This window comes from Taudactylus pleione, unplaced genomic scaffold, assembly GCF_031769625.1.
Source record: "Taudactylus pleione unplaced genomic scaffold, aTauple2 ptg000066l, whole genome shotgun sequence".
Classification (NCBI taxonomy): Eukaryota; Metazoa; Chordata; class Amphibia; order Anura; family Myobatrachidae; genus Taudactylus; species Taudactylus pleione.
Genome location: NW_028284468.1, coordinates 5,851,635 through 5,879,403, shown reverse-complemented (window position 1 = coordinate 5,879,403; position 27,769 = coordinate 5,851,635). Strand labels below are relative to the sequence as shown.

The window sequence follows — 27,769 nt, the reverse complement described above, 5'->3', positions numbered from 1 at the left end:
TGGCAGGTCATTGTGCAGGAGGAGGACTGGATAAAATACAGGGAATATGGCTGGCCATTGTGCAGGAGGAGGACTGGATAAGATATAGGGAATATGGCAGGCCATTGTGCAGGAGGAGAACTGGATAAGATATAGGGAATATGGCAGGTCATTGTGCAGGAGGAGGACTGGATAAGATATAGGGAATATGACAGGTCATTGTGCAGCAGGAGAACTGGATAAGATATAGGGAATATGGCTGGCCATTGTGCAGGAGGAGGACTGGATAAGATATAGGGAATATGGCAGGCCATTGTGCAGGAGGAGGACTGGATAAGATATAGGGAATATGGCAGGTCATTGTGCAGGAGGAGGACTGGATAAAATACAGGGAATATGGCTGGCCATTGTGCAGGAGGAGGCCTGGATAAAATACACGGAAGATGGCTGGCCATTGTGCAGGAGGAGGCCTGGATAAAATACAGGGAATATGGCTGGCAATTGTGCAGGAGGAGGACTGGATAAAATACAGGGAATATGGCTGGCCGTTTGCAGGAGGAGGACTGGATAAAATACAGGGAACATGGCTGGCCGTATGCAGGAGGAGGACTGGATAAAATACAGGAATATAGCTGACTTGCATGAAGATTAGCCATCAGGTTACTCAGGATGGCGGTGAAATTCATGTAGCCAGGACCAGTATAGCTGCATTGGAAGATGCAGACACTGGCCTTGGCGCACCCAGAAAATGGTGGCGCCCCCCCCCCCCCGTTTTTTAAAACGCTGCCCTTCGTGCCCCCCCCCCCTAAAAAAAATGGCTGCAGCATGTCAATCAAGGTATAGATTAGGGGGCACTCCGACCATAGCAGCAGACACCGATTGGCACATAAATAATGAGATTTATATACTGCGCTCAGCTCTAATTAATAATAGGTGTTGAAAAATAATCCAACATATCACTGGCATTTCACACCAAACTCCTTGAAAAAGGCCAACCTGGCTGAAACGCGTTGGAGACTTAAGACACTATTCCATTATCTAAGGAGGAGATCTGTATCTATTATTACTGCTTTTCAAGTGGACTTACACAGCCACGGACCTATCAGTATCACGTGACCATACCCAGAAGTAGCAGACGGACTGCTCACTCACAGGAGAGGACTCGGACACGTTACCCAGCATAGAAGATCTCACAGGAAGGAGTTAGAACGCACGCCGAAAGAAGCAGCAGCCAGATGGAGGAGCGAGCGGACAGCGGTGAGGCATAGGAAGGTAAGTCTACGGTGTGGAGGGGGTGCACGGTGAACGGCTTTAGCGAGCCCTAACAGTAACTCCCCCCCTCAACGCAGCAGCCACTCCAGCGTGCATTGCTGGCAGACATCTGGGACCAGATGTACTGCTGACATATGCAGCAGGTTTAAACAGCTTGCTTGGGATTAACCCCTCACCTGGCGGTCATGTCCGTAATGCCTTCCTCAAGAAGCTCACCCTGGGCATCCAACCATTGGCTCTACATCTGGGATTATCAGGTACCAGCGGGACGCCGCTAGTTACCTCAATTACTTTACCCTGCAATTATCTTATTCTGCATTCTCCATTAACTAACAGCATCCCCTACATCTGACTGGGACCTACCAGTCACGCCATTACTGGACACTGAACCAATCAGCAGTATTTTGATACTGATATCACCTTGATTTTTATACTCATCATATATCCTGTTGTGATAATCAATTTTCTACTTCAGGGTCCATAGGGTATCCACAGGATACCTTGGGGTATAGGTGATGACGTCAAGCATCGGGCACCATAGAGTTAAAGCTTTCAGCCTCCCAGGATGCACTAGAGTCCCCCTCCTATACCACGCCCCGAGCCAAGGCATCTCAGTTTAGTTTGGTGCCCGGCCGGAGTCAGATGCACCTGTTAGAGGGGGGCTTAGAAGAGCCCCTGAAGCTTTCTACAATGCAGCTGTGGCTGCACATCTGGAAGTACAGCATGGACAGTCAGTGCTGACGTCCATGCTGTCTTCCCTACACCCCCGCCGGTACCAGAACGCCGGTACCGATCCGGAGATGCTGGTAAGCGTCTGGGGTCACAGCTAGCAGTGACCCCAGATGTTTTGGGACCATGGCCGGATCTAAGGGGGACAGCAAGGTAAGCAGCGGGGCCCCACGGTGGGACCCTGCTGAACATGGTCCACAGTCCCCAGGCAGGGGGCTCCCTGGGGACTGGCTGCAGCGTGGAGCCAGGTACTAACCTGCGCTTCCACTACCCCCTGGGACAGCTGGACCGCAGCTGAGCGGTAGCGCTGCGGCGTCCCAGGGGTTAAATGCATGCCAGGGGAGCGCGCCTACACTGTCTCACAGCTGGCGCCTCCCCCGCTGCACACAGCCCTCTCTGCACACGCCGTCTGGTCCTGTGGCAGCGCTCCTCCCCCAGGCCGGCCTCCTCTATGCCCCTCGGCGGCCATCTTCTCCGAACGCATGGTGAGCGCTGCTGGAAGCCTTGAAAGGTGGCATCGCGGTCTGGGTCCCCCGGCATACCTCTCCTCCGTTAAGGTTCAGGTCAGTGTATGCAGCGCTGTGTCCTACCAGGCTCCTTGTCTGCGTAGTTGAGTAACAGCGCTGATAGTGCAGGAATTCATTTTCTTTGCATTGTATGTGACTTCTGCTAGCGCTGCTGCCTGTACTTTCATTTCTAATGTCAGCCTTTTCACTGTCCCTGATCTTTTTCTGCTAAAGCCCTTGCGGTGCGGTGATTGCAGGGTGGTCTCACGCTATACTAAAAGTATTAGTGTGAGGAGTCACATACTTACCATCATGTCTGAAAGTGACTTTCCTCTCCAGCTTCGGTGTACTACATGTAAGGTACCAATAGCGGAGGGGGAGGGTAGCGCGGAGGGGCTATGACGGCAGTGTTATTTATTGGCGCGGCCAATTACTGTCACGGCCCCGGTACAGGAGCCGCCCTGGGCTTGTTTCGCCAAAGCACTACAACCCTGGTGGGCCAGTTAGCTCCGCAGCCTGCGCTCTCACAGATGGGATTGTCACAGCAGTCAGTGGTGTCGTCACCCATGCAGGTTTTCCCAAGACAATTGATGGTACCCCACAGTCTCCCTAATACCCCTCCCCAAGTCTCTCAGGAGCCTGCGTGGGTTAATTCGCTGACAAGTTCTGTACAGCACTTGTCGGACGTGTTACAAGGGGAGTCTGTGTTGCGGCCACATAAGCGGCCGGTGGCGTCTCTGTCTGCTCCTTATGAGGTTGACGACGTGACGTCTGATGATGGGGAGATTCTGGATCTTTCTGACCAGGAACCTCTCCATACTAAAGAGGCGGACGCTAGGTCCAAGGTATATATTCCTGGACTTATTCGGGCAGTCCGCACAGTTTTAGTGATTGAGGATGAAGATCCTCCGGTGTCCAAGTCTAAATATGCCTTTTTTACGGATATTAAGGGTGACGCCACAGTGTTTCCTCTTTCGGGTCAGTTAGTGGACCATTTAGAGGAGGCGTGGAAACAGCCTGGCAAACGGTATCAGCCTCAGAGGTGCTTGGCGGTGGCTTATCCGTTTGCGGATAATTATTTTTCTAAGTGGGAGTCACCTCCACAGGTGGATTCTCATGTGACACGCCTGGTCCGTAGTGCTACGTTGCCCATGCCCTCCATGTCTTCCTTGAAGGATGCTACGGACCGTAAGGTAGAGATCTGCCATTTATTCCCTTGCGGGTGGGCAGCAAGGCCGGCTATGGCCATTTGTTGGGTAGCCAGAGCTATGGAGCGCTGGGCTGATACATTGGAGGCCTCTCTCGATTCCGACTGTTCGGCTGAACAGACCGAGTTGATAGGCAATATCCGGGATTCGGCCACTTATATCAGTGAAGCGGCCTTGGATGTCAGTACCCTGGCGTCTCGGATTTCTTCGGCTGTGGTAGCTGCTCGACGCACCTTATGGTTGCGATCTTGGAAGGCGGACGCTTATTCCAAGAAGGGCTTGGAAGCTTTGCCGTTTAATGGAGAAGTCCTATTTGGTCTGGATCTAGACAAAATCGTAGCCACACTGGCGGCAGCCAAGTCGGCATGTCTTCCGTCTGCTGCCATCCCTTCCAGTTCTGGTAGGTCGGCCTTTCGGGCCCAGGGTAGGCCTAAGACTCAGTCCTTTCCCAGACAGGCTGGCCCCAAAAAATCGGCCAAGCCCCGGAAACAGGCCTGGAGTACCAGACGTCCGGCCCCTAAGCCGGATGACAAGCCTGTGGCCTGACGGTCCGGGCCTCCCTTTGGGGGATCCCAAAGTGGGAGGCTGCCTGCTGCAGTTCGCCCAGTGTTGGTCGGTTACCACGACAGACACTTGGGTTCACGAGGTGGTTTCTCACGGGTATGCCCTCTCCTTTCGGCACAGGCCCCCGTCCCGATTTTTCACCACGGGTCTTCCATCAGACCGGAACAAAGCAGTGGAACTGCGGAAAGTCTTGCACACTATGCTCCAGGCTGGAGTTATAGTGCCTGTTCCATTCTCCCAGAGGGGCCAGGGTTTCTATTCCAATCTGTTTTTGGTGCAGAAACCCAATGGGTCGTATCGTCCGATCCTCAACCTCAAAGCACTCAACAAGTCTTTGCGGGTGCCGAGGTTTTGGATGGAGACCCTACGGTCCATCATTCTGGCGCTGGAACCTGGGGATTACATGGTGTCGTTGGACATACATGACGCTTACCTGCATGTCCCTATTCTTTTACGCCATCAACAGTTTCTCAGGTTTGCAATCCGCAACGACCACTTTCAGTTCCGGGCGTTACCTTTTGGGCTGGCGACAGCACCACGTGTATTCACCAAGGTGATGGCGGTTATGGCGGCTTCTCTGCGGCTGCAGGGAGACCACATGTTACCGTACTTGGACGACCTTCTGTTGGTGGCAGGATCTCCAGAGCTCCTTCTATGTCATTTGGACCTGATCATTGCGGTACTGCAACGGCACGGCTGGTTGATAAACTGGCAGAAGTCCACCCTGATCCCATCCCAGAGGATTCTGCACCTCGGAGCCTTATTGGACTGCGGACAGCAAAGGATCTTTGTGACGGGGAAAAGATCTCGGTCTTGCAGTCGAGGGTGCGCAGTTGTCTGCAGAGACGCTGTGTGTCTCTATACTCGGCAATGAGGTTACTGGGCTCCATGGTCTCAGTATTCGACATGGTGGAATATGCCCAGTTTCACTCCAGACCTCTGCAGCAGTTGATCCTGTCCAAATGGAATGGACTGCCTCAGACTCTAAAATCACAGACAATGGTGCTCACTCCGGAGGTTCGCCTGTCTCTAACTTGGTGGTTGCAGATGACCCATCTCAACAAGGGTCGTCCGTTCTGCATGGCGAATTAGGTCCTGTTGACAACGGACGCCAGTCTTCAGGGCTGGGGAGCAGTCACGGGTCCACACTTGTTCCAGGGCAGGTGGACCCGGGCGGAAACAGAGCTTCCAATAAACATCTTGGAACTCCGAGCGGTTTTCAATGCTCTCCAGCAGGCAAATCGGGTTCTCCAAGGTCTGTGGCCTACATAAATCGGCAAGGAGGAACCCAAAGTCGGGCAGCTCTCGTGGAGGTGTCCCGGATCCTGGTTTGGGCGGAGCGCAATCTTCCGGCCATATCAGCGGTCTTCATCCCGGGAGTCCTAAACTGGGAGGCCGACTTTCTCAGTCGCCAGGACGTTCATCCGAGGGAATGGTCTCTGCACCAGGACATCTTTCAACTTCTGGTGGACAGGTGGGGTCTTCCAGAGATCGACCCCATGGTGTCACGGCACAACAACAAGTTGCCGGTGTACGGGTCTCGCACAAGAGACGAAAAGGCGTCTCTGGTGGATGCTCTGTCCGTCCAGTGGACGTTCCGGTTTGCTTATCTGTTTCCTTCGGTTTCCCTTCCACGGGTAATCCGGAAATTCAAACAGGAAGGAGGGACGCTCCTGTTGATAGCTCCCGCATGGCCCGGAGGCACTCCAGGGACTGTCCTTGGACATTCCTCTGCGGTTGTCGTTATGACCGGACCTCCTGTCACAGGGTCCTTGTCTTCACCCAGACCTGACTCGGCTGTCTTTGACGGCGTGGCTGTTGAGACGAACATGTTAAGGTCCAGGGGGTTTTCCAGCTCTGTAGTGCAAACAATGCTATGGGCTCAGAAACCATCCTCTGCAAGGATATACCATCGAGTGTGGCATACGTTCTTTCAGTGGTGTCGACCGAGAGGTTGTGCCCCTCAGGAGTTCCGTCTGTCTAGAGTGTTAGCCTTCCTGCAGGCGGGACTGGACCATGGGCTTCGCCTTGCGTCTCTGAAGGTGCAGGTGTCTGCCCTGTCCGTCTGGTTCCATCGTAGGATTGCTGCAATCCCTGATGTGCGTACCTTTATGCAAGGTGTTCTCAGAATTCAGCCACCTTTTGTTCCACCGGTGGCGCCTTGGGATTTAGCTGTGGTCCTGAGGGCTCTCCAGGGACCGCCGTTTGAACCACTGGGCTCAGTGGACCTCAAATGGCTGACAGCTAAAACAATTTTCCTTCTGGCCATTGCTTCGGCCAGACGTGTTTCTGACTTAGGGGCTCCCTCCTGTAGATCCCCTTTTCTGATTTTTCATAGGAACAGGGCGGTGCTGCGCACTCGTCCTGGTTTCCTTCCTAAAGTTGTCTCAAGTTTTCACATCAACGAGGAAATCGTTGTGCCGGCTTTTAACTCACCTGATCTTTCAGTGGGTGAGGCCACTTTGGACGTTGTGCGGGCCTTGAGGATTTATGTTGACCGCACTTCTTCGTTTAGGAAGTCGGACACCTTGTTTGTCCTCTATGACTTCCGTAAAAAGGGTTGGCCTCCTTCAAAGCAGACTTTGGCAGGCTGGATTCGTATGGCCATTTCAGAAGCTTATCTTCATGAAGGCCTTCTGGTTCCTTCCTCTGTGAGGGCTCATTCCACTAGGTCTGTGGGTCCTTCTTGGGCTGCTCGACGTGGTGCCTCTGCAGTCCAGATCTGCAAGGCTGCCACATGGTCCTCGGTCCATACCTTTGTGAGGTATTACGCGTTTGACACTTTTGCCACTCAGGATGCTTCCTTCAGGCGGCGGATTCTCCTTTCAGCACAGGAGCGTCCCCACCCTTACAGGATACTGCTTTGGGACATCCCCAAGGTATCCTGTGGATACCCTATGGACCCTGAAGTAGAAAATATGAGATATGGTAAGACCTTACCTTTGTTATCTCTATTTCTACGAAGTCCATAGGGTTCCACAGGACTCCCGCCCTGTCGCACCTGTACTGCAGATGGGCTTTGCTCTGGTCACCGGTTTTCCGTCTCCCTCTGGTGAGAATGTGATTCTTGTGTGTGTCCAGATCTTTTTTCTCTCTCTTCCTTCTCCTCCTCCGGCCTATGGCTTGGTACGTAACTGAGATGCCTTGGCTCGGGGGCGGGGTATAGGAGGGGGACCCTAGTGCATCCTGGGAGGCTGAAAGCTTTAACTCTATGGTGCCCGATGCCTGACGTCATCACCTATACCCCAAGGTATCCTGTGGAACCCTATGGACTTCGTCGAAATAGAGATAACAAAGGTAAGGTCTTACCATATCTCATATTTTTGACATTTTTGCATTTATCCTTTTGTGATATCTATTTGCTATATACCAGTAAAGAGTTTTTTCCTTTTATTCACCTATACAGTCTATCTATTCAATATTTATGCCAGTGATGTGTTGGATTATTTTTCAACACCTATTATTAATTAGAGCTGAGCCCAGTATATATATCTCATTATTTATCCGTGCCATAACAGAGTCAGCTGTTATTCTCTATACCGCAGCTCGCAACTACTCAACCCATTCTCAGTGCGCAGGTATCCCTCCCTCCCTTTCGTACTGAATGGCACATGGCAACCATCATAGTTGTACGCAAACCATCAGGTTTGTGTACAACTATGAATCAGTCCCATAGAGCAATACTGAATACTGTATATGTTTTGTCTGCCATGTTTGTAGGTAACCTAATATGGCTACGTTTGGGGAAGTATAATAATGTCAATAGTTTTTCTTTTATTTAGCACTTTTTCTTGTAATATGAACACAAAGGGGCTGATTCTGATTGGAAGCAAAGCAAAAAAGAGCAAGCAGCCTAACTGCGCACCTTGGCAAAGTTTTGTTATGGTCCATACACATAGTCAGATTGTGAAGGACGATATAAGCAATAACGATATCGATATCATTTATCGTTACATCATTTGTATCATCCATTTTTTGGGCCCCTTCAACCTCCAACGAACGATGCGCAGGCACGGATGGTCAATAACGATAACGACCATCGCCCGTGCATGCAGTCCAACCTTGTCGATATCGACCAGGTTACTATAGGAACCCACAATCGTCGATCACAGGTCGTTATAGTCGTTTGGGGGTTGGTGGTGTGCTGGATGATTGATATCGATCATCCAGCACATGCAAGACGACCAGACAACGATATTGTTATCGTTGTCTGATCTGACCGTGTGTATGCACCATTACACTGCAGGTGGGACAGATTTAGATGTGAGAGTGATGTGTCCAAACCCAAAATCTAGCATGCAGTACAAAAATAAAGCTGTCCAGCATTTGTGGGCTACATGCAAAAGCAGCCAGTATTTACCCTGCATGCAAAAAATATGTATGTGTGCACCCCTTCTATTGCTACATGGTTTGTTACAAAAAAAAGTTACTTGCATTTTTTGCTTTGCTCTCAACCCATAGTCAGCCCCTAAGGGACTGATGCAGAGTGAGTTCTGTGCCAGTTGGCATAGTGCATCTTGCATGAATTCGTTGTGCACATGCCCAAAAACCTGGGCACTTGCATATATTTTTGTGCAGATTTATGTGATGCTGACCGAATTTGTTTGAATAACAAAAAAAAGCGCATTTGCTTCTGTCATAACGTTTCACTGAGACTAAACTCACAAAAGTGATCAATGATCTTCTTAAAGCAAAGTCTGAATTTCACTTCTCTATTCTCCTACTCCTGGACCTCTCTTCTGATTTTGACACTGACATTTCTTTTCTGGTTCACTTCCTACCTATCCAAACGTTCCTTTAGTGTCTCTACCTCTGACACATTCTGCTCTTCACTCCCATCCCTGATGGGTCCTACAAGGTTCTAGTCTTGGTCCTTCTGCCTTTCTCGCTGTACACTTCTGCTCCTGGGCTATCAATTCATTCATTCAATACATATGATTTACCAGCGGTCGGGATGCCTTTGGTCGTAAGTCAGACAGTGGCATCCTGATAGGGACTAAATAAAACTTGAAAGATCAATTGCGCTTGTATCTTTTTAAGATATTATGAGTACTTCCCTTTGTAGTATCCAAATTCTTCCTTATGTTGTAAATCTTCTCTTGCTCAATATTCATACCATGAAAAAACAGAAAAATTATACCACCATCATGGTGTAGTATTTTCTTAAAAATTTATAACATTTATTTTCATATTTTAAAACAAGTGCACACACCATCCAATGTGTAATAAACGTATCCAACAATTAAAACAAGATGGGAAATTACCAGAAAACCCTATATATAGGGCATGTAGATGTTAATGATGGCGGTATTCCGGATTACCTCTAACTGCATCTATATTAGGATCCTCTGGAATCACCCACTACTCCAGTAGTTCTGTCACACTAGCAACGCGTTTCGGGAGCTCCTTCTCCCTTCCTCAAGGCAGTGTGACAGACAACATAAATATTCCTCTTTATATACCCTCTATTCTAATTACTTCCAGGTCAAAGGTTTAACTTCACATAAAAAAAACAATTCTCCTCTTAATTGGATACAATTCACTCTATATTCTAATTGAATCCACTTAGCTGATATCACTTTCTTATTCATATTAAAATAACCAATAATACATAAACTTAAATGTAATCCCAGCAGAATATTATACACATTATGCTGGGATTACATTTAAGTTTATGTATTATTGGTTATTTTAATATGAATAAGAAAGTGATATCAGCTAAGTGGATTCAATTAGAATATAGAGTGAATTGTATCCAATTAAGAGGATAATTGTTTTTTTTATGTGAAGTTAAACCTTTGACCTGGAAGTAATTAGAATAGAGGGTATATAAAGAGGAATATTTATGTTGTCTGTCACACTGCCTTGAGGAAGGGAGAAGGAGCTCCCGAAACGCGTTGCTAGTGTGACAGAACTACTGGAGTAGTGGGTGATTCCAGAGGATCCTAATATAGATGCAGTTAGAGGTAATCTGGAATACCTCCATCATTAACATCTACATGCCCTATATATAGGGTTTTCTGGTAATTTCCCATCTTGTTTTAATTGTTGGATACGTTTATTACACATTGGATGGTGTGTGCACTTGTTTTAAAATATGAAAATAAATGTTATAAATTTTTAAGAAAATACTACACCATGATGGTGGTATAATTTTTCTGTTTTTTCATGGTATGAATATTGTGCAAGAGAAGATTTACAACATAAGGAAGAATTTGGATACTACAAAGGGAAGTACTCATAATATCTTAAAAAGATACAAGCGCAATTGATCTTTCAAGTTTTATTTAGTCCCTATGTTATTACGGTTCTAGGGGTAGAACCATTTTTGATTTGATTTTTTGCTGCTCTATAGGTATCTGGGCGCCAGGGGGTGCAACTATTATATTTTGTGTAGTGGCATCCTGATGTTCAGACTCCCGACAGGGGCCGGTAAGCAGTCTAATCGTCTCCCTCTCCCCCCTTAACCCTAACCCTATCCTTCCCCTGGTGGTGCCTAACACTAACCTCCTGCCTGTGGTGCCTAAACCTAACCCCCCCTTCCCGCACCCCAAACCTAACCCTTCCTGGGTGGTGCCTAACCCTAATTTCTCCCTGGTGGTGCCTAACATTACCACCCCACCCCTCATCCCTGGCCTAACCCTAATGCTGGCCATACACCTACACGATCAGCAGAAGATCCAATTCATCATACGATTCCCCGGAGCTCCATGGCAGTCCCGGCCACACGAATGACACACAATGTACATACGATCTCACAGTATGCTGCACCGTGCATCCGTCATGTGAGCGGCTTCATTTGTTAAAAAAAAAAAAAGACTCATACACGCACGGGTAGATCCGTGATGCATGCATCGGTCTGTAATAAAATAAGTACAGATGCGGAGATGGTTCAGTGAGAACCATCCGTGCATCTGTGAAAAAAAAAAAAAAAGTGTGTAGAAACAATAATAACAACGGCGTGCACCACCTTTAGGGACCTTTAGGGCTTTTAGGGACCCAGTGCTGGTTGGGCAACATACGGGGGACAAACCATGTAGGGGTTCCCCGTATGTAAGCCCAACCAGCACCGGGCTAGTCAGAACCAGTCCTGGTTGCCAAAATACGGGGGACAAATGACGTAGGGGTCCCCCGTATTCTGCGCAACCAATGCTGGGCTCTGATCCGATCCTGGTTCTGGAAATACATGGGAAAAAATGAGTAGGATTCCCCTGTATTTCCAGAACCAGCCCTAGACTTTTTCTAGTGGGGGCTGATGCCGCAGCCAGGGGAGCCCTTTCACCGGGCCCCCCAGCCGCAGCATCAGCCCTGACCGCTAGTCAGCTCAGGCCGGGGATCCCTGGAGAGCTGGGGACCCACCCCAATAAAGGGGTACCCCTCTCCAGGGCACCCCAGGTCCAGGCTGATGGCCCAGGGCTATCCTCGCCATCCCTGGTGACAGTATAAGTTTATTAAACATACATGCACTCACACATGTACACATACTCACCTATGTATCCCTGTAGCTGGTGGGAACCACAGAGTAAACTTTATTAACCCTGCGGCTCTCCATTGACTACAATGGAGGGTGTCGTTCATTGGCTGAGAGATGGGGGATGACCTCTCTCAGCCAATGAACTCTTAGCAGCAGGGTTTCCATGGTGATATCCCACTGCTAAGCTGTCATTCGGGAAGTACCGTTCTACTGAACGGTACTTAAGTACGTGGTTGGCGATTTTTGGGGGCTTTTTTTGCCAAGTCCATGGGATGCCTACTTTGAAACGAAGAGGACAGAACCTTGCATAGGAGATGGTGAGTATAGTTTTTTTTCACAGGTCCCCTATGGAGACCTTACCGGAGAAGTGGACCGATAGCTACAGGGATATATAGGTATGTGTACATGTGTGTGTGTGTGTGTGTGTATATGTGTGTTGTGGCAGTGTCACCAGATATGGCACTGGTGAGCAGCAGATTCTATGTGGGGCAGGAGATCTCCGCCCACACATAGATGAAAAGGATTCTGGGAAGATGTGTAAGGGCTCAGGTGTGGGTTGATGAGGAGGCAGACCAGTCGGGCTGCTGTTGGAGATAGTCTATATGCCAGAGAGCCCAGTGAAGCTGAGCAAGCCATTGGGGGGCCAGGAGGCCTGGGTCTGTACCTGCAGGAGGCAGGGGGGGACCCCAAACTCTGACTGTGTGACAATAAAGCAGTGAAGCTGCAGGCTGAGGAAGCCAGGGCCTATATCTGTAGGATACAGGGAAGGCCACCAAAACTGACTTTGTGAGAGGCGGCAGATAACAAGATAAGAAAGCTATATCAGGCCAGGAGGCCAGTGTCCAGTCCTGCAGGTGACAGGAAGGACCACAAATCTCAGAGACTGTGAGAGACATTCATGCAGGTTAGCTGCTTCTGTAGAGAGGGTTCAAGAAGTGATGAGCTAGTGCCCTAAGAGAGGGCTAGGTTGTTTATTATTTTATTTTTCTGTTTCCTGGTTTGCATGCTGGAAGTAAAAACACAATTTTCATTTATTTTACTGGAATGCCATGTGTGGACTCTAATTCTACACATAATCACTGCACCACTGACACCAGTCTACCAAGCTAATTACCGCCAAGATATCACAGTGTGTACATGTGTGAGTGCATGTATGTTTAATAAACTTATACTGTCACGGTGTGTGTGTCCTGTGTTTTTTTTAAAACATTTTTTACAGGTGAACTACAGGTACTAGTGGGCCCTTAATGCCCTGCATGCTGGCACTTGTGGTTCTCCAAGTACCAGCATGCGGGGCAGGCTTGCTGGGACCTGCAGTTCTACTTGTAAAGACAATGTTTGTTATTATTTATTTACACCACATCACCCAATCAACCCGCCACCCACCGCCACCAGGGGTGGCGCAGATAGCCCTGGACTATCAGCCTGGGGTGCCCTGGAGAGGGGTACCCCTTTATTGGGGGGGTCCCCAGCTCTCTAGGGATCCCCGGCCTGGGCTGACTAGTGATCAGGGCTGATGTTGCGGCTGGGTGGCCCGGTGAAAGGACTCCCCTGGCTGCGGCATCAGCCCCCCGCTAAAAAAAAAGTCTGGTGCTGGTTCTGGAAATACAGGGGAACCCTATTCATTTTTTCCCCTGTATTTTCAGAACCAGGACCGGATCAGAGCCCAGCGCTGGTTACGTCATTTGTCCCTCGTATTTTGGCAACCAGGGCTGGTTCTGACTAGCCCGGTACTGGTTGGGCTTACATACAGGGGACCCCTATGTCGTTTGTACCCTGTATGTTGCCCAACCAGCACTGGGTCCCTAAAAGCCCGGGGCTAGTTGCTCTTGAAGCCGCTCAAACGCATGATGCATCGTATACTGAAAAAACAGGGCATGATCAGCATACGAACACGACGGACAAGATGTGCGGCACATCTGATCATACGATCCACTTTAGGAGCTTCAGGAGGACGCATCGGATCGTATCCGGAAAAAAAAATGCACGATTTGTACACGAACGATTGTACGGCGCATCGAAAATCGTGTAATCGGACAGAAATCGCATAGGTGTATGTCCACCTTAACTCTAACCCGCATACTTACAATCGTGATGCCAGAGGTCGGGATGTTGACGTCAGTATCTTGATCTCTTCGAGATGGCATCGCCATTCTGACTGCATACCCTCTATGCTAATGACACACTAATCTATATCTCCTCATCTGTACTATCTTGTGTAATAAACTCTTTCTTTCTGCTATCTCCACATAGATGTCCCAGCAATAGCTAAAGTTCAACATGTTCAAACAAAACATTTATTTTTCCCCTCTCCGTCACTAACACCACAAATTCCTCTGTCTACCAAGCCCACTGCCTTAGAGTCATGCTTTACTTTTCTTTATTCCTCGTATACAGTCTCTGTCCCAGGCCTGTAGATAAACACTGTCCTTTTCTTACCTAAGATGCTAAAAAAAATATCCACTCTCTTATCATCCCATCATGACAACTATCTTTGCTTCAGTCCATCTTAAATCCTGCAGTAAGACTCACTGTTCCACAAGTGCTATGCCACTTTTCACACCACTACATTGGTTCTCTTTGTCCTCCTGACTCCAATTCAGTTTACTGTTACTCAGTTTACTCTTTTTTAATAACGTCCTCAACAACAAGATCCCTTCATAGATCTCAAATAAAATATTCTTCTTCTCATCCCTTTAGAGCTACTCTACTTCTGACCTGTGCCTTGTATCTTTTATTCCCACTTACAAGACTGCTGCTACCCACTTATGGAATTCCCTAACAAACGTGATCAGATTCTCCCTCACAGCCTTCAAATCTTTAAATGCCCTATGAACCCCTCTATTTATAACAGCTTACCATACTCCCACCAATACTGCCACACTAATGCACCTTCACACCTATCCTACTCCCACCTTTACTGCCCACACTAATATACCCACTCCCTTACCCTACTTTTACCACCTTTTCTGCACACACTAATGTACCCTGACAAATACACTACTCCCAGCTATACTATCCACACTAATGTGCTCTGACACCTACCCTACTTCCACCTACACTACCCACACTCATGCGCTCCGACATCTACCCTACTTCCACCTATACTACCCACACTCATATACCCTGATACCTACCCTACTTCCACCTATACTACACACACTCATATGCCCTGATACCTACCCTACTTCCACCTATACTACACACACTCATATGCCCTGATACCTACCCTACTTCCACCTATACTACACACACTCATATGCCCTGATACCTACCCTACTTCCACCTATACTACACACACTCATATGCCCTGATACCTACCCTACTTCCACCTATACTACACACACTCATATACCCTGATACCTACCCTACTTCCACCTATACTACACACACTCATATGCCCTGATACCTACCCTACTTCCACCTATACTACACACACTCATATGCCCTGACACCTACCCTACTTCCACCTACTCTACCCACACTCATGCGCTCCCACATCTACCCTACTTCCACCTATACTACCCAAACTCATATACCCTGATACCTACCCTACTTCCACCTATACTACACACACTCATATGCCCTGATACCTACCCTACTTCCACCTATACTACACACACTCATATGCCCTGATACCTACCCTACTTCCACCTATACTACACACACTCATATGCCCTGATACCTACCCTACTTCCACCTATACTACACACACTCATATGCCCTGATACCTACCCTACTTCCACCTATACTACACACACTCATATGCCCTGATACCTACCCTACTTCCACCTATACTACACACACTCATATGCCCTGATACCTACCCTACTTCCACCTATACTACACACACTCATATACCCTGATACCTACCCTACTTCCACCTATACTACACACACTCATATGCCCTGATACCTACCCTACTTCCACCTATACTACACACACTCATATGCCCTGACACCTACCCTACTTCCACCTACTCTACCCACACTCATGCGCTCCCACATCTACCCTACTTCCACCTATACTACCCACACTCATATACCCTGATACCTACCCTACTTCCACCTATACTACACACACTCATATGCCCTGATACCTACCCTACTTCCACCTATACTACACACACTCATATGCCCTGATACCTACCCTACTTCCACCTATACTACACACACTCATATGCCCTGATACCTACCCTACTTCCACCTATACTACACACACTCATATGCCCTGATACCTACCCTACTTCCACCTATACTACTCACACTCATATGCCCTGATACCTACTCTACTTCCACCTATACTACACACACTCATATGCCCTGATACCTACCCTACTTCCACCTATACTACCCACACTCATATGCCCTGATACCTACCCTACTTCCACCTATACTACACACACTCATATGCCCTGATACCTACCCTACTTCCACCTATACTACACACACTCATATGCCCTGATACCTACCCTACTTTCACCTATACTACCCACATGAATGCACCCACACAGCTGTCAAAATCTCATCTCGGAGCCACACTCGCTCTTCTTGTTTTAGCTGTGCCCTCATACAATTAGAATGTGATTTATCTAATGAACAGGGCCCTACCGCCATTTGTTTTCATTTGTGCATAAATCTTGTCTACCTTGTATGTCCCTCTTTAATATCAGTAGGTGTCTAGGTTCACTTTGGCCAGTGTAGAACAGATCTTGAAACACACACAGTGACATAAAGTTTAAAAAAAAAAAAGTCCCAATGTGCTTTCACTATCATGACCATCTCTTCAGTTTATTAAAAGTGCTAAGGATGAGCCCACTTGTCCTAAGCAGCAGAGGAGTTAAAATGGGGGAAAACTCTCCCTAAATAACTCTCTATTGCTGGTAGCTTCCACTGGAGCAGGATGGCATTGGCAATAGCTCCAGGGGTATGATGATGGTCTTTCTTTGGTGCTAGACATAACACACATGGATGATTGCAACAGCTAATTGATTTATAAGCTCCAGAAATTAAAGTGTCAAAAACTAATCGTATTCTAACTACTGCATGGACAAAGTTATCCACCAAATATTATTATTATCTTTCAATTTTAAGAAGCCACATAGTTTCTTTAGCGCCATACAGGAATATATTGTAAAGTAAATGTAACTTGACATATCTTTGGAACAACACAGAGCAATAAACCAACAAACTAGGTAGTACGCAGACAAGGGCTCAGGGTTGGTACTGTAAATCACTGTATGTTGGCAGGAGAATGGAGGTGAATCACAGTAAATGGAATGCAGTTCAACAATCAATGAGACTGTACACAACAAGAGTGAGCACACAGATTAAGAGACAAGGGGGTACATTTAATAAAGTGAGAGTTTTTGGAAGTGAGTTTTAGAAGAGATGTTGCCCATAGCAACCAATCATATTCTAGCTATTTTCTAGAATGTGCTAGTTAAATGTTAAGTAGAATCTGATTGGTTGCTGTGGGCAACATCTCTTCTAAAACCCGCTTCTAAAAACTCTCACTTTAGTAAATTTACCCCAAGGAGTACTGGAGAAAAGAATAAAGCTAGGAAGGATGGCCTGCCTGTGATAGTTTACATGCAAGGGGTGAATAGTTGGAGAGTGAACTGGGGAAAAGTGAAAGTTAAGGGAGGATTTAGTAGGATGTATTTGGAAAAGGTGTGTTTTAAGTATTTGAGGTTGGCAAGACTGTCAAAAAGTCTGACTTGGCAAGGGAGTGAGTTCCTGTGGAGGGGAGACATCTACAATACAATACACTTCTTTATTGTCATTAAAACAACAATGAGTTGCCAACGAAATATCAAATTAAATACTCCAGCAGATTAAAACAAGCCAATAAACCATTTCCATAATAATCAAGTCAGTGCATTGTACTAGTTGGAAAAAAATGGTTATGAAACTGCTTAGTATGTGCACACACGCTCCTAAAACGTTTATTAGATGGTAATAACCTCTCAAAAAAATTATAATCAGATGAGTAGGATCAGCTAAGACACCTCTAGTTCCCTTTAGCTCTCATAAAGATCCTGAGTTTGAGGCAATTTCACACCGATCACTCTACCAGCAGCCTTCACCACACGTTAGAGGGCAAACTGCTCAGCAACAGTACAGTTTCCATACCATACTATAATCCCATAGGTCAGGACACTGTTATACAACGATATAAAGGCTTAAGAGAATCTCTATACTCAAACAAGCCACCCTTAGTCTCCTCAAAAAGAAAAGGCATTGCTGCACCTTTTTCACTAAAATAGGAGTTTAGAGAACAAATCAAATCCCTCGAAATTTGAATTCCCAAAAATTTTAAGAACTCCACCTCATCAATATCTCTGGGGAACAGTCAATCTGCTGCCAGGGATTTAATGGTCGATTTTGATTAATTTTGTGCTCCTGGTCATGAATGTGCCATGCTTATTTTTCAATTGGCTCTAGTTTTTGAGATATGCATATGTCTTTAATATTTATGAAAAATTAAATTAAACAATGTTAAAAATAATTTAAAATAATTTTTTTTATTCTGATTAAATATGATTCGTAAAATGTTATAAAAAGACACAGGATAATTACATACATAAGTGTTAGGAAGCTATGAGAACCGTTTTTTGAAGGATTTTCTTGTGTATTCTTTTTGCGGGTGGTCCCTCTGCAGACTCCAACTGTAATCGGCCATCATGTGATGATCCCACCTTCCTTGATATCTTTCTTCCATTACCTGAATATCCTGGTGGAACCGTTCACCCTGTTCTTCGCTTAAATCTCCTTGATTGGATGGGAAGTGATCTAAATGGCTGTACAAAAAATTTACTTTAATACTCATGTTGGCACCTACATTCTTGAAACATTTTAGCATGTTGTGGACTGATTCATGATAGTTGTCTGCTTTGTGATTGTCTAAAATATTTTGAATGATAGACACATAACTCAGCCATGATTCAGTTTTAGTCATAGATGTGGTAAAATTTGGATCCTTCACCAGTTTCCGTATCTGTGGGCCATCAAAAATTCCTGCCTTTAATTCTTCAATAGAGATGGAAATGTTCGACAAATGTACGTAAAACAATCGCCTGACTTGTCCAATGCTTTTACACATTGTTTCATTAAACCCAGTTTGATATGGAGAGGCGGCAGTATGATTTTTTCCTGTCAATTAAGGGCTCATGAATGATGTTGGTTTCTCCTACAGTTATAATAACGTCTCTTGGAGGCCATACGGTTTGCTGCCAGTGCTTTCGTTTTGCACAACTATCCCATAAGCGTATGTGACAAGGATACTTCATATATCCACTTTGCTGCCCAAGAAGAAAGTTTACCATTTTTAAATCGACACAAATAGACCACTGATGCTGAGAATTAGCAATTCTTTTCTAAGACTAACTTGATATTTTCATACTGTTCTTTAAGTTTTGTTAAACGACCGATAGGAATTGACGCAAATTTATTCCCATTGTGCAGTAATACGCATTTTAAGCTCCTTTTAGAACTATCCAAAAAGAGCCGCCAGTCTTCTGCTCGATATTCTGGTAATTCCATCATCTGGAGAAGTTCTGGAATATTGTTGCAATACACAAGATTGTTATCATGGCTAAAGAACAGCAGTATGGCTTGCTCTCTACTTTGATATGACGTATAGTAACATCCAGGTCAAGACAGTGCTTTTCTTGAAGTCTGAATGCTAAAAGCTCAGCTCCTTTTTTATATGAATTCAAGTCACAAATTAAATCGTTTAGTTCCTTTTGAGAAAAGTTGTTTGGAGTAGAGGAACTTTCTTCAAACTCACTTTCATCTGTGTTGTCACTTGCACTGGATGAAATTAACATTTCCACATCATCACAGTCAACTTTGCACAAAGAACTGAATGATGGTATAGGTAAATCTTCGCTATGTGGTATCGGTTGTTTTGCAGAATTCATACTCGGGTATTCCTATTTGCATTTCTTAAATCGATTCATACCCTTAATATTTACAGCACAATAATAGCAGTCACTCAAGTGATCTTTTGGCCCACACCACATCATGGTATGCCGAAATTAAGTCCTTTTCGATCACCTTTAGTCCAATTCCACACAGGTTTTACAAACTTTGTGAGGCACCCAAATCTTGTCTTGCTGGCTTATGTGACGTCCAAAATAAGCCTGATACGCTTGTTTTACGAATACAGTTATATTTTTTCTTTATTTTGCCACAATTATAATAAAAAAATATCAGGGTTGTTAGTACACCGTCTCCAAAAAGAACAAATTTTTATGGCGAAAACGATTTGTTTCACATATTAAGTGCTAACTCCCAACAAAAGCCGAGGACGTACTGAACAAAACAAGCCCAAACGGCGGGAAATTGTTTGTGGTGGGACAGAGAGAGGGCCGAACAATGGAACAGGAGGCTAACTGCATCACTCGGTCCTCTCCGTTGCTCCTTTGCTGGGAGGAGGCGTGGCTGTGGTCTGAGGATGTCCCAGCAGTCTCAGCAGTGCACTGCCACGCCTCCTCCCAGCGTTAGTGAGGAGATTGGAATGTGTTATGTGTTGCTCCTCTCTGTATGCTGGGAGGAGGCGTGGCTGTGGCCTGAGGATGTCCCAGCAGCCTCAGCAGTGCACTGCCACGCCTCCTCCCAGCATTAGTGAGGAGATATGAATGTGTTATGTGTTGCTTCTCTCTGTATGCTGGGAGGAGGCGTGGCTGTGGTCTGAGGATGTCCCAGCAGGCTCAGCAGTGCATGGCCACGCCTCCTCCCAGTGTTAGTGAGGAGATATGAATGTGTTATGTGTTACTCATCTCTGTATGCTAGGAGGAGGCGTGGCTGTGGTCTGAGGATGTCCCAGCAGGCTCAGCAGTGCACTGCCATGCCTCTTCCCAGCGTTAATGAGGAGATATGAATGTGTTATGTGTTGCTCCTCTCTGTATGCTGGGAGGAGGCGTGGCTGTGGTGTGAGGATGTCCCAGCAGGCTCAGCAGTGCACTGCCACGCCTCCTCCCAGCATTGGTGAGGAGATATGAATGTGTTATGTGTTGCTCCTCTCTGTATGCTGGGAGGAGGCGTGGCTGTGTCTGAGTATGTCCCAGCAGTCTCAGCAGTGCACCACCACGCCTCCTCCCAGCGTTAGTGAGGAGATATGAATGTGTTATGTGTTGCTCCTCTCTGTATGCTGGGAGGAGGCGTGGCTGTGGTGTGAGGATGTCCCAGCAGGCTCAGCAGTGCACTGCCACGCCTCCTCCCAGCGTTAGTGAGGAGATATGAATGTGTTATGTGTTGCTCTTCCCTGTATGCTGGGAGGAGGCGTGGCTCTGGTGTGAGGATGTCCCAGCAGGCTCAGTAGGGCACTGCCACGCCTCCTCCCAGTGATAGTGAGGAGATATGAATGTGTTATGTGTTACTCCTCTCTGTATGCTGGGAGGAGGCGTGGCTGTGGCCTGAGGATGTCCCAGCAGCCTCAGCAGTGCACTGCCACGCCTCCTCCCAGCATTAGTGAGGAGATATGAATGTGTTATGTGTTGCTCCTCTCTGTATGCTGGGAGGAAGCGTGGCTGTGGTCTGAGTATGTCCCAGCAGGCTCAGCAGTGCACTGCCACGCCTCCTCCCAGCGTTAGGGAGGAGATATGAATGTGTTATGTGTTACTCCTCTCTGTATGCTGGGAGGAGGCGTGGCTGTGGTCTGAGTATGTCCCAGCATTAGTGAGGAGATATGAATGTGTTATGTGTTGCTCCTCTCTGTATGCTGGGAGGAGGCGTGGCTGTGGTCTGAGTATGTCCCAGCAGGCTCAGCAGTGCACTGCCACGCCTCCTCCCAGCGTTAGTGAGGAGATATGAATGTGTTATGTGTTACTCCTCTCTGTATGCTGGGAGGAGGCGTGGCTGTGGTCTGAGTATGTCCCAGCATTAGTGAGGAGATATGAATGTGTTATGTGTTGCTCCTCTCTGTATGCTGGGAGGAGGCGTGGCTGTGGTCTGAGTATGTCCCAGCAGGCTCAGCAGTGCACTGCCACGCCTCCTCCCAGCGTTAGGGAGGAGATATGAATGTGTTATGTGTTACGCCTCTCTGTATGCTGGGAGGAGGCGTGGCTGTGGTCTGAGGATGTCCCAGCAGTCTCAGCAGTGCACGGCCATGCCTCCTCCTAGTGATAGTGAGGAGATTTGAATGTGTTATGTGTTGCTCCTCTCTGTATGCTGGGAGGAGGCGTGACTGTGGTCTGAGTATGTCCCAGCAGTCTCAGCAGTGCACCACCACGCCTCCTCCCAGCGTTAGTGAGGAGATATGAATGTGTTATGTGTTGCTCCTCTCTGTATGCTGGGAGGAGGCGTGGCTGTGGTCTGAGTATGTCCCAGCAGTCTCAGCAGTGCACTGCCACGCCTCCTCCCAGCGTTAGTGAGGAGATATGAATGTGTTATGTGTTGCTCTTCCCTGTATGCTGGGAGGAGGCGTGGCTCTGGTGTGAGGATGTCCCAGCAGGCTCAGTAGGGCACTGCCACGCCTCCTCCCAGTGATAGTGAGGAGATATGAATGTGTTATGTGTTACTCCTCTCTGTATGCTGGGAGGAGGCGTGGCTGTGGCCTGAGGATGTCCCAGCAGCCTCAGCAGTGCACTGCCACGCCTCCTCCCAGCATTAGTGAGGAGATATGAATGTGTTATGTGTTGCTCCTCTCTGTATGCTGGGAGGAAGCGTGGCTGTGGTCTGAGTATGTCCCAGCAGGCTCAGCAGTGCACTGCCACGCCTCCTCCCAGCGTTAGGGAGGAGATATGAATGTGTTATGTGTTACTCCTCTGTATGCTGGGAGGAGGCGTGGCTGTGGTCTGAGTATGTCCCAGCATTAGTGAGGAGATATGAATGTGTTATATGTTGCTCCTCTCTGTATGCTGGGAGGAGGCGTGGCTGTGGTCTGAGTATGTCCCAGCAGGCTCAGCAGTGCACTGCCACGCCTCCTCCCAGCGTTAGTGAGGAGATATGAATGTGTTATGTGTTACTCCTCTCTGTATGCTGGGAGGAGGCGTGGCTGTGGTCTGAGTATGTCCCAGCATTAGTGAGGAGATATGAATGTGTTATGTGTTGCTCCTCTCTGTATGCTGGGAGGAGGCGTGGCTGTGGTCTGAGTATGTCCCAGCAGGCTCAGCAGTGCACTGCCACGCCTCCTCCCAGCATTAGTGAGGAGATATGAATGTGTTATGTGTTGCTCCTCTCTGTATACTGGGAGGAGGCGTGGCTGTGGTCTGAGTATGTCCCAGCAGGCTCAGCAGTGCACTGCCATGCCTCCTCCCAGCGTTAGGGAGGAGATATGAATGTGTTATGTGTTACTCCTCTCTGTATGCTGGGAGGAGGCGTGGCTGTGGTCTGAGTATGTCCCAGCATTAGTGAGGAGATATGAATGTGTTATGTGTTGCTCCTCTCTGTATGCTGGGAGGAGGCGTGGCTGTGGTCTGAGTATGTCCCAGCAGGCTCAGCAGTGCACTGCCACGCCTCCTCCCAGCGTTAGTGAGGAGATATGAATGTGTTATGTGTTACTCCTCTCTGTATGCTGGGAGGAGGCGTGGCTGTGGTCTGAGTATGTCCCAGCATTAGTGAGGAGATATGAATGTGTTATGTGTTGCTCCTCTCTGTATGCTGGGAGGAGGCGTGGCTGTGGTCTGAGTATGTCCCAGCAGGCTCAGCAGTGCACTGCCACACCTCCTCCCAGCGTTAGTGAGGAGATATGAATGTATTATGTGTTACGCCTCTCTGTATGCTGGGAGGAGGCGTGGCTGTGGTCTGAGGATGTCCCAGCAGTCTCAGCAGTGCACGGCCATGCCTCCTCCTAGTGATAGTGAGGAGATTTGAATGTGTTCTGTGTCTCAAACATGACTACCAGCTACGTTATCACAAATAAAACAAATTCTTCGTATTGTTGAGGGTAGTTTTAAAAAAAGCAAAACTAAGTAAATTCTGTTAAGTAAAGCAGCCTAGACTAGTAAGGTACTTCAAATGTAGAAAAAAATCTAATTTTTACATTTTTCATTAATTTGAAAACTGGAGCCAATGCAGCCATAGTGAAGATCTAATGCGAAAATAGAACCTGCGAGTACTCTCAAACCGATCTTAAATCCTTGGCAAGAAAAAATATATATTTTTTTTGTTCCCCAGTGTAATCATACCATCTGAAACCACCGGTAACTTAGGTCCCCTGCTTGCCTCCTAAAATCAATTACCAGCTCTTTTGTTTTAGAAGTATTTAAAAGTAAGCAGTTACCCTTACTCCATTCAGCTAGCTTTTGAACCTCGTACCTGGTGGTATGTGGCTAGACGTATATTCACATCCTGTAGACTCATGCATAAAACCAGGTGCGCCCTATCCATAGCTAGCTGGGTATCAGTCATTTTGACTTGATGACAGTAGGCTCATTCAATTATCCTCGAGATTCTGTGCGATAATCCTCTGCTAGATGGTCGGGTAGTATGACATTTCTTAGGATTGCTTGTACCCTATAGAGGTATAAGCAATATTTTACCTAACATAGTACCTGTCAGTGCCTGCAGCCACATGTTAGGAGTGTAAAATATAACTTTCCACCCATAGATACATTGGAGCTGATTCGTCGAGGTGAGTCGGGGTTTGGTATAAAAGATCTACATGAAAAAAATAGACAATGTCCAGAATGACGCCTAAAAATGGTAGACAGTCAATAGGTCGGCAGGGACAAAAGGTTGACACACAAAAGGTCAACATGGATGAAGAAAGACAAGTACAAAAGGTCGACACAAATATGGTCAACATTTTTTTCTTTCTTTATAACTCTAATCTTTACCATAACCCTCCCCTTGATGCCTAACCCTCCTTCCTGGTGCCTCACCCTTATTGTCCCTCTTAGAGCCTAACCCTAACCCTCCGATAAGTGCCTAACCCTAAAAACAAAACAAAAAACATGTAACAACAATTTTTGTGTCAACCATTTCAGTGACGACCGCTTGACCCTGACAACCTTTTGTACCTGTCTATCTTCATCCATGTTGACCAGCCTCGCTGTTGAAACCAATATCTATTAAGCTTATATTTGCCCATAAGCAGAGTTGTATGCTCTGTAGGGAATTGGTATGAAATACCGCCGGCCGCTTCCCGGCAGCAGCAGCCCGACATCAGCAGAGATCCCGGCAGCGGAAGCCCGATAGCGCTGGAAATCCCGATCGTGGATAGGTAAGTATTGTCTAACCTAACCTAACCTAACCCTCCTTTGGAGTGCCTAACCCTAACCTCCCCCCCAAGTGCCTAACCCTAATCCCCCCTCTTAAGTGCCTAACCCTAGCCACCCCCTTCCCCGCTGCCTAAACCTAAGTCCCCCGGGGGGTGCCTAACCCTAAGTCCCCCCCCCGGGGTGCCTAACCCTCCCTCCCCCTAGCCTAACCCTACCGAGGTGCCTAACCCTAAGTCCCCCCCGGGAGCCCTAAACCTAACCCTCCCCCCCCGCGGCTGTCCGCTCTCCCGGCGTCGGGGAAATGTGGGCGTCTACATCTAGACGCCCGGAATGTCACCCTTGCCGGGATATAACAGTCGGGAAGCCGGCTGCCGGTATTTAGGCAGTCGGCTTCCCGATTGCATACCATCTGTAGGAGTGGGCCATATTTATCTGTAGACTTAGGTTGATACCCACCATAATTACTTGTGCACACTTGCGTCAGTGTATACTGTACTAGGTGCAAATGATCCATCTGAAATGAAGCTTATTTATGGGGAAGCAATCAGGAAGCCGACTGCCTAAATACCGGCAGCCGGCTTCCCGACTGTCATTTCCCGGCAAGGGTGAAATGCCGGGCGTCTAGATGTAGACGCCCATCTACATCTAGACGCCCGGCATTTCCCCGACGCTGGGAGACCGGCGCCCAGCATCACGATCGTACTGATGCCGGACGCCGCGAGCGGACAGCCGCGGGGGGAGAGGGTTAGGTTTAGGGCTCCCGGGGGGGACTTAGGGTTAGGGACCCCCCCAGGAGGGTTAGGGTTAGGCTAGGGGGAGGGAGGGTTAGGGTTAGGCACCCCCGGAGGGGACTTAGGATTAGGCAACCCCCCGGGGGACTTAGTTGTAGGCAGCGGGGAAGGGGGTGGTTAGGGTTAGGCACTTAGAGGGGGGATTAGGGTTAGGCACTTGGGGGGGAAGTTAGGGTTAGGCACCCCTAAGGAGGGTTAGGGTTAGGGGGGTTAGGGTAGGTTAGTGTATACTTACCTATCCACGATCGAGATTTCCAGCGCTGTCGGGCTTCCGCTGCTTCGAACTCTGCTTCTGTCGTGCTGCCGCTGACGGGAATCATGGCCGGCGGTATTTCATACCCATTCCTATTTATGCATCTGCACAACTCTGCATAGCCTACAGTTATGTCAGCATACCCTCAATGAGCATTGCCCATGTGAGAACACCCAGTAACAGCCTTTTGGCGTATTTACTTTTACAACAGCACACCCCAGGCATTCACATTTTGGTGTATGAGTTGCGGGGCTGTTGGTGTCATTATGCACATCTAATCAGAATGTCCCCTAATTGTTAATTTTCAGAATTCAAAATAGTATGTAAAATTATAGATAAAGTAGTGAAAAGTAGGGACCATGAAGATCTGCAGCATGGGGAGGAATTGGGATAGCAAAAGTGGCCTAAATGGTCAGAAAAGTTATATATTGGTCTACATATGACTTAAGGCCTGATTCAGCAAGGATCGCAACAGCGATTACACACGCAATCAGCCGATTGTCGCGTTCTGCGTATGCATCGAAGTGCACGTGCGCAAACACTTTCCTGCGATCGGGACTGCGATCGCAGTTACTACGCAGACCCATCGCAGGTTGATTGACAGAAGTACCATTTGTGGGTGGTGACGGGGGGTGGTCGGCGAAACGCTTGAACGCCATTGCATGGGAGTGCATAAATTATCCACTGCGTTGCCATACGCAGTTTGTGTACTCACTGTGTGCGACAAGGTTAGCAATTGCTGAGTAAGGTCAGAGCTTGTGTAAGTGCGTGAGGCTGCGATTGTACTTGATGTTACTGGTTGTTTCACAGTCTTGCTTGTGTAAGGTAAGGTGGTCGTCCTTGGGTTGTTTTTGCGACGACATAGCGATCGCAGAGGATTAGCATATCTGAGACTGCGTGCGTAATAGCTATTGCATTCACATTTGCGATCCGTACTGAATCAGGCCCTTAATTTGCATTTGCACTGAGCCCACATGCTTGAAACACTGGGTGTGGTGCTTAAGACAGTAGTTCCTTAATATTTTAGGTGATTTATACTGCATATTTTGCTTCCAGTGACAGTACTTGTCAGTGCATACAAATGTGTTAGCCTGAATAAAACATATCCTGCTAGTGTAAATAACGCTAGTCTTTGTGTGTTTTGTGTACTAATCTGTGGATGTTCTATTTTATGACGTAGGCCAGGATGTGCAGTGAAGGAGCAGACATGGAGAAGGAGCTGGATGGAAAGCTGAAAGGCAGACCAGACACAAAGAAGGTGGACCCCAACATTGATGGGGGGTGGGCGTGGATGGTGGTTCTGTCCTCATTCCTCGTCCACTTGCTGGTTATGGGATCCCAGATGGCTCTCGGGGTACTGAACATGGAATGGCTTGAAGAGTTCAATCAAAGCAGAGGTCTGACAGCCTGGGTCAGTTCCCTATCGATGGGTATCACGCTGATAGTAGGTATGAAATGGCAAGAGGGGGATCTGTTTCTTCTACACTTCTACAGATGTTTGGGGTCACTGTTTAGGTCTAGAGATAAAAAGTTTAAGCTTTGTTCCTTTACAGACAGTAGAGCAGTGTGTTGGTCTCCAGACCCTCTGTAGGCCCCCAGGGAACAATAGGACTGTAGCTGTATTATCCTGGGTAAGCAAAGAGAATGTATATAACAGCAACAGTCTTCTTTTGAAGGTCCCTTTATTGGCTTGTTCATTAACACGTGTGGATGTCGTAAGACTGCCATGATTGGAGGGTTCCTGACGTCCCTTGGCTGGGTGCTAAGTGCCTTTGCCACTAATGTGCAATTTCTCTTCTTCACATTTGGAGTAACAGCTGGTAAG

General features: G+C 47.5%; 1 protein-coding gene across 4 annotated transcripts in view; it reads left to right on the top strand.

Moving 5' to 3' along the window:
• The window catches only part of SLC16A14 (solute carrier family 16 member 14), a 76,569-nt gene that overhangs the window by 21,874 nt on the left and 26,926 nt on the right, over positions 1–27,769 (top strand). For 3 of the 4 annotated variants that reach the window (XM_088466591.1, XM_088466590.1, XM_088466594.1), the window contains exons 2-3: positions 27,125–27,392; positions 27,621–27,764. In XM_088466591.1, the coding sequence (XP_088322717.1) occupies positions 27,131–27,392; positions 27,621–27,764 (406 nt within the window). In that variant the 5' untranslated portion in view covers positions 27,125–27,130. Of the gene's footprint in view, positions 1–10,617; positions 10,691–27,124; positions 27,393–27,620; positions 27,765–27,769 lie in introns of those variants that run through there. The other variant, XM_088466592.1, reaches the window with a different exon arrangement.